This window comes from Triturus cristatus, chromosome 3_1 (genome assembly GCF_964204655.1).
Source record: "Triturus cristatus chromosome 3_1, aTriCri1.1, whole genome shotgun sequence".
Classification (NCBI taxonomy): domain Eukaryota; kingdom Metazoa; phylum Chordata; class Amphibia; order Caudata; family Salamandridae; genus Triturus; species Triturus cristatus.
Genome location: NC_140583.1, coordinates 666,854,851 through 666,871,158, shown reverse-complemented (window position 1 = coordinate 666,871,158; position 16,308 = coordinate 666,854,851). Strand labels below are relative to the sequence as shown.

General features: G+C 45.4%; 1 protein-coding gene across 1 annotated transcript in view; it reads left to right on the top strand.

Moving 5' to 3' along the window:
• Positions 1-245: 245 nt before the first annotated feature.
• Positions 246-16,308, top strand: part of MESD (mesoderm development LRP chaperone) — a 57,121-nt gene continuing 41,058 nt past the window's right edge. Inside the window, exon 1 of the mRNA XM_085644722.1 lies at positions 246-455. Within this exon, the coding sequence (XP_085500848.1) occupies positions 309-455 (147 nt within the window). The 5' untranslated portion in view covers positions 246-308. The remainder of the gene's footprint in view (positions 456-16,308) is intronic.

The window sequence follows — 16,308 nt, the reverse complement described above, 5'->3', positions numbered from 1 at the left end:
AGCAGTCTCGACACCAAAACTTGTCAGGAAGCGAAGACGTGGGCATATATCCCCCGGGGGCACCAAAGAGATCATCATTAAATATGACGTGGCCTCACACCGTTTATTTTAGAATGGACTACAAATGCCGCCTTCTTCTCCAGCCTATTACCAAACTCCTCTCTTTGATGAGGGCTTAGGGCTCCTAGTACAGCCTATGAGAGCCCGCCTTTTCTTGCAGCCTATCAATACTTACTTCCGTTGTCGTGAGGTCTTCCTAGCCTATCGAGGCTCTCCTGTCTGTAGTTCCCGTTATTCCACTCTGGAAGATGTCTGCTCGTCTTGCGTTTCCTTTGCTGCTCTGTGTGTCCGCCGTTCTATTGCTTGCCGTTGTCTCCGAGACTCAGCGCCGCAAAAAGAAGGACATCCGAGACTACAATGATGCAGACATGGCGCGGTTGCTTGAGGAGTGGGAGGTGAGCGGGGAGAAGAATAAATTAAAGGGGCTCAGGGGTAGATGAGAACACGTGGATCTAGGGATCCCGAGGATGCACAGCGCCCCAGACTAGAAGTTTTCGGAGAGCTTTAATTATTGGATCACAGTCACAGATTGTATAGTAATGGCAATTGGCTCCACAATCAACGGACGAGTAGGCTACGCTTTTAAATAGAAGTTAATGTAGCTTTTTGCGGATTGCCACAACGTCAGGAACTTCCGCATAAGTATTTGAGCCCTGCACTCTCGGTCCTGTGAACCGCAAACCACCTACGGAGTCACATGTATTCGGAGTCACTGGCCTTTGCTCAGCTAGAATCCAGGGCGAACCCCAGCTTGTCGCCTCCTCTCCTTCACCACCTTACAATTTAAAAATATTTCATCACTCGCACCCTCTGCATGTTTTTGTTTTGAGGGTGATCCTGTTATACCAAATTATTTACTGCCCGAGTTGGGAAATTAACACGTTCTGGTACTCCAGAACAGTATTTAAACACTATTAGTTGTAGCAAGGGTGGATGGAGAATGCTTCATGGAGTGTTCTCCATGCGCTCCTCTGCTTGTCAGTAGGTTCGCACAAGGCAGACCCTACAATCCATGAGCCCCAGAAGCGATTCTGCTGAGTCAGTGCTCTGCTGATTCACCCTGTAACAAATTATTTACCAAGGGCCTTCCCTTCTGTCCAGTGAATGTATAACTGCTGTACATTGCAAGCTGATCACCTAAGCCACCTGAGTACATGTCAGAATTATGTGACTACTCGAGTGAGGTGCAGTTTTCTCAAGATTTAAAACTGTTAGCATAATTATTACCTCTCTGGGAAAAAAATGTCTTTGACCAAATGATGAAATTTCAAGAAATGATGTCACACCAAGCTCCGAAGTTGCGGCATATAAAGGTTTTCTTTTTTTTTTTTTTTTTTAAATCTCTGGTACTCATAATTTTATTTTGTTTCCTTAAACAAGAAGCTTCTTTATAATTTTCAGAGTGCAATGAAAAACTGAACAAGGGGGTGTTTTCATACCCCCTTGTTCAGTTTTTTTCATTTGACATCACTGCATGGCGTGAGCCAAATCTAAGTAAACATTGTGGCCAAGACAAAAAGTGAACATGCAAGAGCTCTTTTTAGGTCTCCTCCCCTCCACCCCGGTAGGCGAAAGCCTCTTGTAGACCATACCCAAAACTTACAGTTGGCTTGAAGCCCACCAGCTGCTTACCATTGGTAGATTTTATTGTAATTTTAATTTGCATGCTTCTTATTCAATGGCTTATCTTTCTCTTGTGTTTGTATCTCCCCTGTATAACTTGTCTACCATCCTTTTGATTGGCTGTCTTGTATCCTTCCTTCTCACGTAAAGGGAACTGCTTTTTTTCTCTAAGCACTCCACAAGATGCTGTGTTTTCAGCATCTCTCCATATGCCATTTCCTCCTCACTAAATTGCCAGCACCTTCTCAAGCGCTCCGTGTTGCCCCCCCAACTTGCTCTCTGCCCCGTGAGCTACTCTTTATTCTATCTATCTTCCATGTTGCTCCTGCCTCCCCCACTTGCTTTCTTCTTGTGATCTGCTTTTTATTCCACTCGTGCACAGTGATGCTTTCTCCTCCCTACACCCTATCCATTTCTTCCTCTTTCTTTACCGCCTGTCTGTTTCTGTCTTTGCCTATTGCACCTGCCTCACCCTAGACCCTTTTCCGGTGCTTCTCTCCGACCCTCTCCTTTGCTTCCCTGTCCTTCATGCTGCCAGGCCGCATCTCTTTTAAAAAAGCACTTGAGCCCAAGTAAAAATGATTTTATATTAATTAACTGATCAAGTGGCCTATGTAAACTTGAATCGCCAAATAAATAAAAAAAATAGTAAGAGAAATGGCACCCATGAATTGTACGTCACATTAGTTATTACATATTTTTTTTTAGCAAAGCCAGTATGTCCCTAAGGCAAGACCTATTGACTTTGCCAGTACATGTTTTAAGTGGCTAAAGTAAAAGTGCTCAGCATAACACCATATCAAGGCGTACGGGCAAGTAGAAAAAATGATGAGGATTCTTATATAATCTGTTAAATTGGCTATCAAATTAGGCTTCTGTTGGAAGCAATCATTGCTAGCCACTCTGTTGGTGTAAAGAGTACTCCCAATGCTGTATAGAGGAAGACTTTGAGAGTTTAGTGTAAGTACAAATTGAAAAGGTACATGGATGGAAGAGGTCTAGGCCAATCGACTTTGGTGTGTGTCATGACTGATACGTATTAAGAAATCTGCTGTGGAATGGATGGATGGCAGGGTTTGTAATTTGAAAGCAATTTACAAGGTGCGAGCAAAAGTGAATACATTAGGAATCGGGTTGGGTAGCAATACATTATTCTCTGCTCTTCCTTAATGGTTCACAAATCCATGCTCAACCAAATACAGAAACACAGTGGTGAATATGACAAATCAGTGCAAGTATCTTTATTAGTGGTTACCATTTAGATTTGAAGTTTTTAAGACTGTCTTTCAACTTTATTTCTGTTTCATTTGACAGTTTATTCGTTTCCATATTCGGTTAGAATGCATTTGTAAATCGGTCACGTCTGGGAGGGGGATGGAATGAAGTAATTAAAACAGTATACCCTACATGCACTGGGAAAATACAAGGCACAATTGACTCACTTACAAGAAATATCTCAGTTAGAAAATAGCCCCAAAAGTATACCAATGGAAAAAAGCAATATCCAAAGTCTACAAAACACCAACGTTTTATTTACCGGCAGCTTACCTCCCAAAAAAGCATTTGGTAATGGCGCTCCCAATTGCAAATTGTGGATCAATTTTTATCAAAAGCATTGGTAGTTTGTGAACCAACCTCTGTATTAATAGGTCTGTTCCCAAAATATCGCCCTGTGGGTCACACATCAACCTACCTCGTGAATATTAACCCCTTGAGTGCCCCGCCCTTTCCCCCTCCTGTGCCGGGCATTGTATTAGCGGGCGGGGTCCATGACGAGATAGTCTCGTCATGGGCACAGAAGGGGTTAATGAAGAGGGTCACAAATTGCTATCCAATTCACTATTATCAAAGCAATGGTGGCAATGCTAGGGTCAGCCGAACGCCATGTCTGTGCGATTGCTTTCAAATAAAGCGATGTTTTTTTTGTTTTTTTTTATGCAGCCCTTTGTCCCTAAAAAGAGACCCGCTTGCTATTAAGAAAAGAAAAGTTTTGTCCCTTGAGGATCCCTTCCTGTTTGCAAATGGGTTATAACCTCCTTTGAGGGCTTGGCAACCTAGCAATGGTTTGAGACTGTAATTGTGGTTGTAAGCCATTGATACATACCTTAACAGATTACAGTTTGGAATGGATTCCGTAAACACGACCAAGCCAATCTGGGTGTGTACCTTGAAACCTATTTTGCAATTCAGTAACACGTTACAGAATTGCAATTTGGGTTTTGTACATGACCAAAAGCTATTTTGCGGTTGTAAAGGCTCCGACTTTGTAAATTGAAGCCTTTGTGACTGCAAAAGAGCTTTATATGTAAGACCCCAGATGTATTAACAAGAGTGGGGAAAAGATGTTGTCAGGTTGGAGGACTTGGAATGGGGAAAAACACATTGCAAGGTAGCAATTAAGGCTTGGCTCAGGTTAATCCAACGTAAACTACTTCATCGTGTCTATATATGATGGTACAACTTAAAGATATGGGCTTTTTAAAGCTGGACCTCTGCTTAAGAGACTGAGCAATAAGGAACTTCCATTCATATGGTGTACGAGTGTCTAGACATCACCAGATATTGGAAAGAACTAGTTGACAAATGTAATCACTGATCGCTATACTCAATGCAATGTAAAAGTTATTTTTTTTTCTAGCTATCGCATCAAGAATTTTCAATTCTATTAAGAACATGGAGGCAATGATTATGCCTCATTCTTTCCTTCAGAAATACAGCAGCGAATCAGTAAACAGAAAACTTTAAACTCCATGTCTCACTAATCACAAGGGTCATGTATGTCTACATTAGTCCATAGAACCTTGGTCCTTCCTCTTCCTTTGCAAATAACAACATAAGTCCTCAAAACCTGAATCCAACAAGAACATCAGCCGAACACCAACAGGACCTCTCCATGGGGACTAACACTAAAAGGCAAAGTTGAACATCCTTCACAAGGAACCAGAGGCACCAACAACAACAAATCGGGCCACCTCAAGTCGACTTGGCATCTGTTCCTGACGACAAACAATAGAGATAATAACCAACCTTCAAGTATCCCATCACAAAATACAGGTGGGGAATGGCAGAATACTAACAGTAAAATGTACGGTCATAAATAAATTGACAACCTATAAACTAAAGTCATATCATCAGAATACAGAAGACAACAATAGTTAATCAATATGTATATCCTAGGGTGGGATTATCCTTGCCTAAGTGTCCTTAGTGGATTTGAAAATTATTGAAACAATAGCTAGAAAAATAATGTATTCTATAGGCGGACCGTAGGCTTCATATTATGCAAGTTTAAATTGTAATCACTATATTTGATGCAACATCCATAATTGGCTTATGATAAAATACTTCGACAGTGGAATCATAAGACCAATCCACCACAGCCATAATGTCCTCCAAACGGGAGCCAGTAGTAAAGCTTAAGTGGCCGTTGCCTCGCACTGAATGTGCCTCAAAAAGGGAAACCCCAACCTCGGTCAACAGCCATTTAACGCAGTGAGCCAGGGTAGCTGAAGAGACTGGGCGTAAAGGTTTCTGCAAGGAAATAAGCAATTGACCTGTGAAATAATTCCTTATTTGTTTGAAAAGTTTTATATAGCGCGAACATGACCAGTCAGGGTATAATGGCACTGTACAGAGAAGCAGACAAGTAAAGGTGTACAGTCTTCATCACACTTTACACATTTAACCACACATAACGTTTGATGATGTGTCAAAGGCCAGATATCTAATACACCTTGAAGCAGTTTTACTACATCTAGAAATAGTAAGACACCCCGAAGGAGTAAAAACTCAACCTGCCAAATTAAAGCCCCGTACGTCTGAGACCTGGCTACAGAAAATGAGACCTAGAAGGAGAGTGAGATTTGCCGGCAGTTGTTTGCGAGAAAGTCCTTCATTGCCCAACCGCTGACAAAACGTAAAACTACGTCAACATCCTACACCATGGAATATTTTGATTGAGGAGGATGAACCATCCTAATAACTCTTAATAACTTGAGGACCAGAGGATGCTCACCTATCTGTTTCCCATCTAGGACGGCCAGATGAAATAGCCAAACGGAATTTGTTTACTGTCCTATTAGCCAGACCTTGACTAGCAATATCCAACAGGAAATTCACAATCAAATGGATTCCACATCCCACGGGGTCCTCATTCCGCTCACCACACCGGCAGTTTCTCAGCATTTGTGTGTAGAGGGAGCCCTAAATTGTGACAGGAAGAACATTGCATCCTTCAACACTCCTGGCTAGTCTGAGCCATGAGGGACAAGAGCTCCTTAGTCAACAACGGATGTTGAAGGCATGCCGGATCTGAGACCAGATCTGGAAATGAGAGAAATCGCGCCGGAGGAGCACATGACAGCCACATCCCTATCGGAAACCATGACTGGGCTTTCCAATAAGGGGTTACCAGAACCAACTCTGCTGCTTGTTGACTCACCTGTGAAAGTACCCTGTGGGTCATTGGGAAATGGATATAGCGGACCTGTCGATGAGGACTGGAGAAAGGCATCTGAACTGATCTAGTCTCCAAGTGTTAGAGTGGGAGTTGCATATTCAGGCGTGAGGTAAACAGATCGATCGTGCAAGAGCCCTAATGCAGGTTCAAAAGATAAAAAATCTGGGGATGAAGCCTCCAATCGCTGGAGGCGCAGAGGACCAGAGAGTTCCAATCAATCACACTAGACCGGCCCGGAATGTATTCCGCCATCCCTGATATGTGATGTTGGAGACAATAATGGCAAAAGTCATTGGCAATCTCGACAGTGAAACAGGATCTTGTAGCGCCTAGTCGATTGACGAACCTGACAGCTGATATTTTGTCCATTACCACAAGAAAGCAGCAAATCGTCTTGCGTGTGGACAAAGTACAAACTGCAAAGTAACCCTCCAGCAGCTCCAGACAGTTGATATGGAGATGAAGTTCTTCTGTGGACCATCTGCCTCAGTCTCCAGAGAGACGCAACGGGCACCCCAGCCCCACCGACTGGCTTCTGATTCTATTACTGTCTCCCGGAACGAAGGCAAAAAGTGCTTTGCCATTCCTGGCATCCATATGTTCCAACCACCAGGACATCTCTGTCCTGGCTTCCTCTGACAGCACGATCTGTTCTGTGGTATGCCAGTCCTGCATGAAGATGTAAGATCTTCAAATGTTGAAGGCCCGATAGTGAAGGCCCCCTGGAAAAATCGCCTGAATGGAGGAAATCAAAAGACCTACCAGGCCAGCTTAAATTCTCAATGAACTAGTCGGAGAATCAAGTGCTCTCCTCAACTCTTTCTTGATGGACACCTATTTCTTCAATGGTAACAGAACGGCCTTGATGGAATCCACCTGAAAACACTGGAACTCTATTGTCTGAGATGGAATCATTATTGATTTTTCGGATTTAATGAAGAAACCCTAGATCCTGAAGGAGCGGTGTCGTCCACAATAGATAAAGAGCCAAGTCTCTGCTTTGTGCCATGATGAGGATGTTGTTTAAATAAATATATTATCAGCCATACTCCTCGTTTCTTGAGATACTTGACCACTGGACCAAGAAGCTTGGTGAAACACCAAGAACCCGAAGAAAGATTGAAAGGCATGGCAGTTAACTCGTTTTACTTGTGGCATCATTGAAATTGAAGAAAGCTTCGATGGGGGCAAAAACGGGAACCGCTAAATAAGCGTCCTGGAGGTCGAGACGAACCATCCAGTATCCCTCTTGCAAGAGATCTTGCAACAGATGTATGCCCTCCATTTTAAAGTAGCGATACACTATTCGTGAGTTGAATTCCCTGAGGTTTAGAACCAGCTGAAAACCCTGATCTTTGTTTGGGACCAAACATATTGTGCTGGATGGGGAGACGATTCTGTTATCGCCACTTTTCTCAGCAGAGAACTAACCTCGTCTATGAAATTGCTCTGTTTGGAAAAAAAGAGGGTAGGGTTGCTTTTCCTGATGTGGGGAGGAGTAAAATTCCAGCTGGAAACCCTGAACAGTCTGCAACACCCACTGATCTTGAGTAATAACACTCCGATTGTGCAGAAATAAGTGTATCATCACCCACTCCCCCACCATAATCTCGGAGGAAGGAAAAAACATTTGCCTGAGTAATGGGCATCAGCAGCGTTATTAACTCGTCTGTATCCACTCGTTTGGAATGTCCACGACCGCCTCTATTGCGGGTGGGATAGAAGTTAGAGGAGGGTTAGGCGCCACCTCTTCCCCCTGTGTGCATATCCACGTGAAGTATTGTAGAAACCACAGCCTAGAGCTCGACTTCGGAAGCGTCCGTGCCTGACAAAAAAGCCAATGTTAAAAACCTTCTTCAAGGATGACTGGGCTTTATCCAAAGCCAGATAGGTGGACACGTATTTTCCCAGATCCTTGACATATTTTTTCCAAAAAGCAAACTGTTAGCCGTGGTTTTCATGTCCGTAGAGGCCAATTCTGCTAACTGAGAATCAGTCCTCATGAGGAAGGATTTGCGACGTTTGGTAGACCAAGCGCAGTTAGCGTTGCCAAGTAAAAAATAGTGCCCTTTGCGCCTGTTCCAGAATTTCACCTGGTTCAAGTTGGGAATTAGCAGCTTTAGCCTGGACGGCCAAATCCAACATTTTGGTGAGGTGACTAAAAATGTCTAAGAGCTTGTCTTGGCATCCGCGCTATTCCATCTCCAGCCCTTTAATGGGGTCCTTCACAAATTTATTGATAAAGGTAGCCCAGACCCTGCTCTGCTCTGCCCAGCTCCTCCAAAATACTGCTGAGGAAAGGGGAGAGGCTATCACCAGGAGGTGCACAGGACATCTGGTTTGTGGCTACCGGTGGAGTGCTCTGGAGTGTGCAGCGTGACAAGCGGGAGTGTACGCAAAGGACCAAAGCGTATAAGGAGTGTGCCAACGGAGAAGGCTGCAGGAGTTAAGGCACTCCGCTTTTTGGCTTTGATAAACCGCGTGATGAGGAGCACAGCCTAATCAGCGCACATAGTGCGCACAGGAAACAGTCTAAAAAGCTACGGGAGTTATTTCGTCAATTCCCTAAATGCCCTCTCTTGGTACGGGGGGGGGAGATGCTTAAGGGAAACCAGATCAAATCAAAGACGATGGACTCTGACAAAGATGCCCACAAGTGTCAAACAACTTAGGTCACAAGGGGTACGACTCAGAACTCTAGACAAGAGTCGCACACAGTGAGCCCCTTAATACAGCCCCCTCAACAAGGGCTCATCACCCATTACTTTCAGACGCCGGGCAGCTCGCCACCCCCGGGTATGCCTGCCCGGGGGGTGCTGAAGAGCCGGAAGAGGTCACTGCGAGTAACCCCCAAGCATTGCGACCCGGCCAGGCACTTATCAAGCAGCTTGATAGCAAAAAAAAAAAACCCATCTGGAGGAAGAGGCCACCTGGTGCCCGATGAAGGGGACCAGGACCGGGCGTAGGAAATATGGGTGCAGGGAGGCCCAAACTCGCCCCCTTCTAGCGGGCGCAAAGTGCGAGATGCAGAGGAAAACTGTATAATATACAAAGAAAGGATCGGCGATTCTGATCCCGGGTGGCTCACAACAGTCGAAGGGATCGGAAGGAAGCCCATTGATGCGATAGTCTTTTACCAATGAAAGCCTTGATCCATTGGCCTTAGGAGGAGGACATGCCGGAAGTCATCGAGGGCAAAGACCCAACGCGCACTAGTCCGCGAGACACCTCACGATCAAGCACAATGGCCTTATCTACTGGACGCCGACGTCTTGATTCGCCAGAGATTGGAGATCTTACCAATTCCTTTTTACAAAAATTAGAGCAAACAATTGAAAGGACTTTGGACCTTACCCCCCACCTTATCGGGAGAGGGGATGTGGCAGAAAATCTGGTCAAAGAGCGAGCAGGGATGTCCCCATCGACAGGCCAGAAGGATCGAGGTGAGCAAGAAGACACCACCCCTTTGATAACCATCAGAGAAGCACAGAAGTCAATAGCCAAGGCCCTGATATGGCAAGCAACTAAAATGGAGGTCCAAGTTGACCTTCTTCAATCAATAGCCCAATGCCTAGCGAACCAGGGCCGCAAATTGGATGAATTGGAGGCAATAATCAATTCTAATCAGGCAATGATAGCTCGGACAAGCTCATGTGCCCATATAATAGAAAAATGGGCTGAATTGCCAGAAATACTGGGGGATATAGTGGCACTAACCAAGAGCAGAGGCGAATCATCAAAGATACCAGGAACAATTTAATCGCTGGCAAAGGGTAATCCCAAAGTGGCCACCAAGGGCGAACACAGTCAAGCGAAGGATATGGAAATAAAAGCCAGAGAAAATGAGCACAACAGCCAAGAGACTCTGGCACCCTGACAAAGAGTGATACCGAGGAAACCCTGACCAGATCTGTCACAAAGGAAGCAGAAGAGCAGAAAGTGACCTTGGAGGGGGGAAACTGGAGCCAGATGAGAAGCACCCCTTACCAAGAGGGCGAAGAAAAAGCTGAAGAAACAGCTGAAGAGATCAAAAGAAGATCTATCTTGCCGACTGTGCTGAACAGCCATAGACCCGAGGAGAAAAGAAACTCACTGCCACTCTATCCGATTTTTAATCCCAACAGAAGATTAAGAGCCAGCACTTACCAGCAGATAAAGAAAAGGCAGAAGAAAGAGATGGTGGGACACAAAAAGGCAGGGTTCAAGAGGACTAGGTTGACCTACTACACCCAGTAGGGTTAACATCAACGGCCGCCCAGGTGACAACAAACCGGGTCAGCATGGGTAAGGAGGACACCGCCACACAAATGAGGCTCTATGACCTACTGGAACTGGAGGGTCATAATGGCCCTATAGAACACACCACATCTCCACCGATGGAGCAAAAGCAAAAAGCCAGCCCGCTGGGAAACAACAACCGGGTGGAAGATGAACAACACTGGCGAACCTTGATCACGCCCCCTACCCCCTCCCCATAGTTTGAAATCAAGCAGCAAGTGCAAGTGGGGGGCGGGGCACGCAAACAAAACATTGTGCGGAAACACCCACATTATACGAGGTGGCGCTCACCCCCAGGTACCACATAAAAGGCCCTCACGACATCTTAAACAGATCTAATATCTTCCGACTTTTTGGCCATGTCAAATCCCTGTCTCCGAACACTTTGGAAAACATAGAGTGGGTAAAGTTCAAAAGGTTTCAAGGAGACAGCCATGGCGATTCAACCCTCCTGGGCTTTAGCGAACATTCTTTCTAACGGGCAGTTCTTGGTGAAGCTCAACAATTTGCAAGTTGGGGTATAGAAGCAACAGAACCCATTCGACTTAATTATCCCTTAGTCCTCATACCTCAAAAAGAGGGGCCGGGGGCCACATAAATCCTGAAAGATCCCACCTACAACAGTAAACGAGGGAAACATATCAACAAACGCCCCAAAACACCAATAAATGTTTCTATTTTTCAAAGAGACCACCTGCAAAGAGAGCTAATGGGTCAAACTAAACAGGCTACAAGAAACGAACTGACAGCAGCACCCCTAGCCAAAATCAAGTCCTCGACAGAGAAAGAAGGGTAACGTCGGTGCGGGAAGATAAACACCAAGACCAAAACTCTGAACTTCCCCAAGAACAAACCCTCATATCATGGAAAATCGCAGGGCTAAACAAAAAAGCAGGGACAAAGGATGTACAGCACTATCTTGCAAAAGGGGACATCATTTGCTATCAAGAAACTTGGTCAATGACATCATCACCTATAGTGGACTTCCATGAACATCGGATAAATGCAACAAAATAAAACTCTTCGGACGTCCATCTGGGGGTCTCTCTATCTTCATAAGCCATGCGCGAAAACTCAAATCTACTGAAATAAGAGTAAATTCCCCAGACCTGCAAGCAATGACAACCTTTGGGTTAAGGGAGGGCCACCTGCCGTTTAATCTGTTGCTCATAAACTGCTATATCAACTGACTGCTGCCAGCATGGAATCTTTTACCAAGACGCTGGAAGACCTACTACTAAAATATGAGCACTTCAATGTAATCATCGCAGGAGATTTTAATTTGAGAGGTTTGGAAAGTGCCCTGGACAAACAAAACAAAGGGCACAAGGCAGGCCCATTGCTGTGTTTTCTCAAAAATTTTAAACTCTACTCAATTCACTTGCTGATGAAACTACAATCTCCCTTGTAGTACCCCAAACCGTCTTTTCGGAACATATCCACTATTGACTATATTTTAATCAACAAGAAAACTGCAGATATGCTGAAAGAATTTCAGGTCGATGATTGAGGGGAAAGTGACCATAGGCCTCTATGCGCAACATTCTACTTAGGAATGGAATCAGCAGACCTCCAGAAAATGATGGGAGAAACCATAGGGATGAACGTTACAGAGCCATTAAAAGAATAAAATGGACAACCAATCTCGAAGGGAAAATGCAGGAGTGGGCACTAACATGACTGGCTTGTGGACTGCGGGAGACCCATTCAGAGGTGATTGGTCTCTGGGAAGCACTGACAGAAGACCTGTGACGGAAGCTGGGTAAAAAACACTGTATAAAAAACTCTTTGCCATGAGGCCCCTCCCTCAAAGAACCCACAGATACCGAAGAGCTTGAGACAATGTAAAGGTGCGCTAATGAAGGCACTCGGAAGAAGAAAGGAAAGGGGAACATCGGCAGAGGGGGCCTCCATAGTTGCATTGAGAGCCGCCTTCAGGAGGAAAGCAGGCGAGCAGAAGAGGAAAGAGATGGAACAAAAATGGCTCACAGTATTTGCCCTGTTAAAGGAAAAGAAAAACGCCAAATTATGGAGGTACATCAACCGCCTCATCAGGGAGAACAACATTGCAAGCAACGAGTGGTAAGTGTATGTAAGGGAGTTATACACTAGATGTACATCCGCTGTTGAGCAAGCCCCTCCTAAGAACAGCTGGGAAATAGGCACTCACACACACTCTCCCCAAGCACACAGATGAAGCAGGACAAACGATGCTTGAGGGCGATGGCTTCACAGAAGCTGAAATACCAAGGGAAATCAGGAAAATGAGGAACGATGGGGCGCCAGGCCCTAATGGTATTCCAGCGCTGGCTTTTAAATCAGTCCAAACATCCTTTGCCACAGTCCTTAACCCCTATGATTTTCTTATTCCACAGCAATCATTCCGCAATCATGGAAAGGATCAATCCTCTTTCCTATTCACAAGAAAGGCGATTACTCCAACCCCACCAATTGTAGGCTAGTGTCCCTGCTGGATTTAGAAGCCAAAGCTTTTGCCAAACTACTCTTGAGAGATCTAGAGGACTGGGCTAATAACGAAATTCTAGCAGACAGACTTCAGGACAAACAGCGCAACAACGGACAACATCATGGCCCTGGCCTACCTTTCAAAATGTGCTGTGAAAAACAGGGACCTGCCATTGCTTTGTTGTTTTATTGATTACATCACAGCTTTTGATAAAGTCGATAGGGGCAAACTTTGGAGAAAACGGTCAGCCTGGGGGGTTCCATCCAAGCTATTGTAAGCCATCATATCTCTTCATGAGGGGACCTGGATACAAGTCAAGATGAGCCCCACAGCTCTATCAGCAAAAGTCGAAACCAACAACGGACTGAAGCAGGGCTGTCTCCTCTTCCCCCCCCCCCCCCCCCCCCCCCGAACGAGGCAAGTCTAGTTCCACCGAGACTGGGTACGGCGAGACTGGCAATTCTTCAGTACGCAGATGACACCGTAGTGATGGATCACACAAGGGTGTGCCTCCAAAGAGCACTAAAAAAGCTGGGGAAATACAACAAGGAAAATCACCTGACCGTTAACATGGCTACCCAGGCCCTTGTCATCTCCAGGCTTGAATATGGATGCTCCACTCTCGCAGGGCTACCCAAGAACTCTCTGGCCCCACTGAAAGCCTGCCTCAACTCCGCTGCCAGACTCATAACGGGCTCAAAAAAATTTGACCACATCTCTCCCCACCTCAAGGCTCTGAACTGGCTGCCCCTGGAGGCCAGAATACAATTTAAACTGGCCTGCATAACTCACAAAGCTCTATACGCGAACTCGCCGACATTTCTTGCACATAAACTCGTGATATCCGGACAAGCCAGAAATTCCCGATCTGCCAAAAACCTGCTGTTGCAGCCAGCAAAATTCCGGAAGAAAAAAACCTACAACCGAGCCTTCTCTGGAGCCGCTCCAAGAATCTGGAACTCTATCCCACCCGCCGTTAGACTCCCGTCCTTGGCACACTTTAAGAGGGAGACCAAAACTTTCTTAATGGGAAAATACCTCATCTAGTGAACCCCTTACTTTCAGACTTGCCGCGTGTGCCCTATAACTGCCCGCTCAAACTTTTTATCCCATTTGTAGCGTCAACTGCAGCTAGGATGCACCTCGTGGATTGGAAACTTTGTTTTGTATTGTTACTCTGCATACTTTAATTTTTCTCCCATAGGTAGCTTGAACTTGAAATTGAATCTCCCCCTGTATCCCTTTCTCTCCCAGTGTGATCCCTCCCGTCCCTACGTCTTACTCCCCCCTCAATCCTGTAAAGCGCTCTGATACCCTCACGGGTCTGGTTCGCGCTATATAAAACTGTAAAAATAAAAACCAAGGTAACCCAAAAATAATGGTATTTGGCAGATACCCCAACAAAAAACAAGCAGTCTGGAATTTGGGAGAGCACCAAATTGGAATCACCACAGCCTATAATTATCTTGGGGTTTGGCTACACGAGAGGGCAACCTCGTCAGCTCATATAAAACATCTATCTGCTAAAATCAACGGTGTAATTCTATCAATGAGATGCCCAAGTCAACGCTTGACCAGCCCCACAGCAGACCCCATACTGAAGGACCTTAGGGCAAAACTAATTCCGGCCATTAACTACGGTCACTTGGCATTTCCAGGAGCTTTAGACAAACTTATAGCATCAGCGCAGGTCAAAGCCCACAAGATCGTGCTGCAAGCACCCAGGTATGCAAGGAACACCGGGTTACGGCTGGAATTAGGGCTCGTCAGACCTGAACTGGCCATCCAGGGGGATCTAATAAAGTATTATATTAGAGTCCTTAAAGCACCGCATAACTCTCTCAAACATCACCTTTTAACAATCTTCAGAGAAGAGGACTCTCCCTGGCACACCAAGCTGGGCAAAGCAACACAGACCCTAAACATCGAACCCAATAGTCTGTCCTTAACAGACATCCCACATAAGGCATGGTTGAATATCATGAGACGGAAGGTCCGTTCCATTTCGCATGAAAAGGATTTAATCGCACTCCGACATAACACCTTTACGAAGGCATTGGACGAATCTTACACCATGGGAAAAGCCCAACCATACCTTAGGGAAGTACTAGGGGCCCAGGCCCACAGGAAAATCCTTTTCATGAGGCTAACGGCCCCTAGAACTGCAGACCTCAACCCAGCATGGGCACGAGCAGACGGAGCGTCTCATGCCGCCCATGCAACTACCAACGGGAATCTTTGCTCCATTTATTATGTTGCTGCCCCAAATTGATCAACGAACGACAAAGGCTGCTTTGTCCCATTCTAAGAGACCTTGGCATCAAAACATGCAAGGAGGCATCAGACTGGTGCTTCTCGGAAATAAAAACCCACCACCCCGCAAGAGCGGCAAAATTCATTTACCAGTTCGGACAGGCTCTAAACGCAAGTGCATCAATGATTTGCCACAAGCTCTTGAAATTCAGAGACCGATTAATGCGCTAACAAGGTGTTTCCATAATATCCGTGGGCAAAGATGAGCTTGCCCCCCACTCCATGTGCTTTGACTGGAATATTGCCACAACATAATTAAGCTCCCGGATTGAAGGCAAAAGGGTCCCTGCAATACAAGATTGACTGTTGGAAACGGGGTTTTTAATGCTCATAGGTGGTCTGGGGAGGGGGGTGGAACGGATGGGCGGGCAAGGGGGGTCGGGTTTCAATTTTAGTGTTTTTTTTTTTTTTTACTGTAATCATTTTAAATAATCGACCGGTTAAGTCTTGGATATAATGTGCCACCTTCATGCAGGGCACCCGTTCGGTAGAACGGAGATGATCTATATCTCGGGGATCGAAGAGTAGATTCTTGTTGGCTGGAGTCTCCGTTTAGTCGCCAGGTTCCTGGGGGAGAGTAGTCCTGGAAAATGGATGTGAAAATCTCTAGGAGAAACTCAAAGGGCAGGAAGTGCCCTGGACCGAACAAATAAATATTGAATTTTTATATGAATATGGAGGGAGCCACTCAAAACTCTCCTAGGGCAGGGCCCTGCAACATTTTTTCGCCCTGTCTGGCGTTCTCTGGGGGCAGAGAGGCACAGATTCTCTCATATGCAGCTAGTGGAGTGATAATTTCCCAGATTGGTACAATTAACTGCATTTAAAATCTACAGAATGTCGGAGTATGAAAATCAATATAAAGCCTTAAAAATAGAATGTGGTTGTAACTTTGGTTCTTTTTTTGTGTAAGGTGTGTTGCACACTTTCAATTGAATGCATGTGGTATGAAGGCGCGCAATGCCCTTTGGGCTGAATGGGCTTCATGCCCCCCCCTCCCCCCCCCAAACCCCTGTCATGTCTAGAGTCTTCTCTCCAGCACGCCTGAGTTTTTCACAGGTTTTTACAGACCATTTGCATATTTACATACCTTTTATAAACTGGTTAC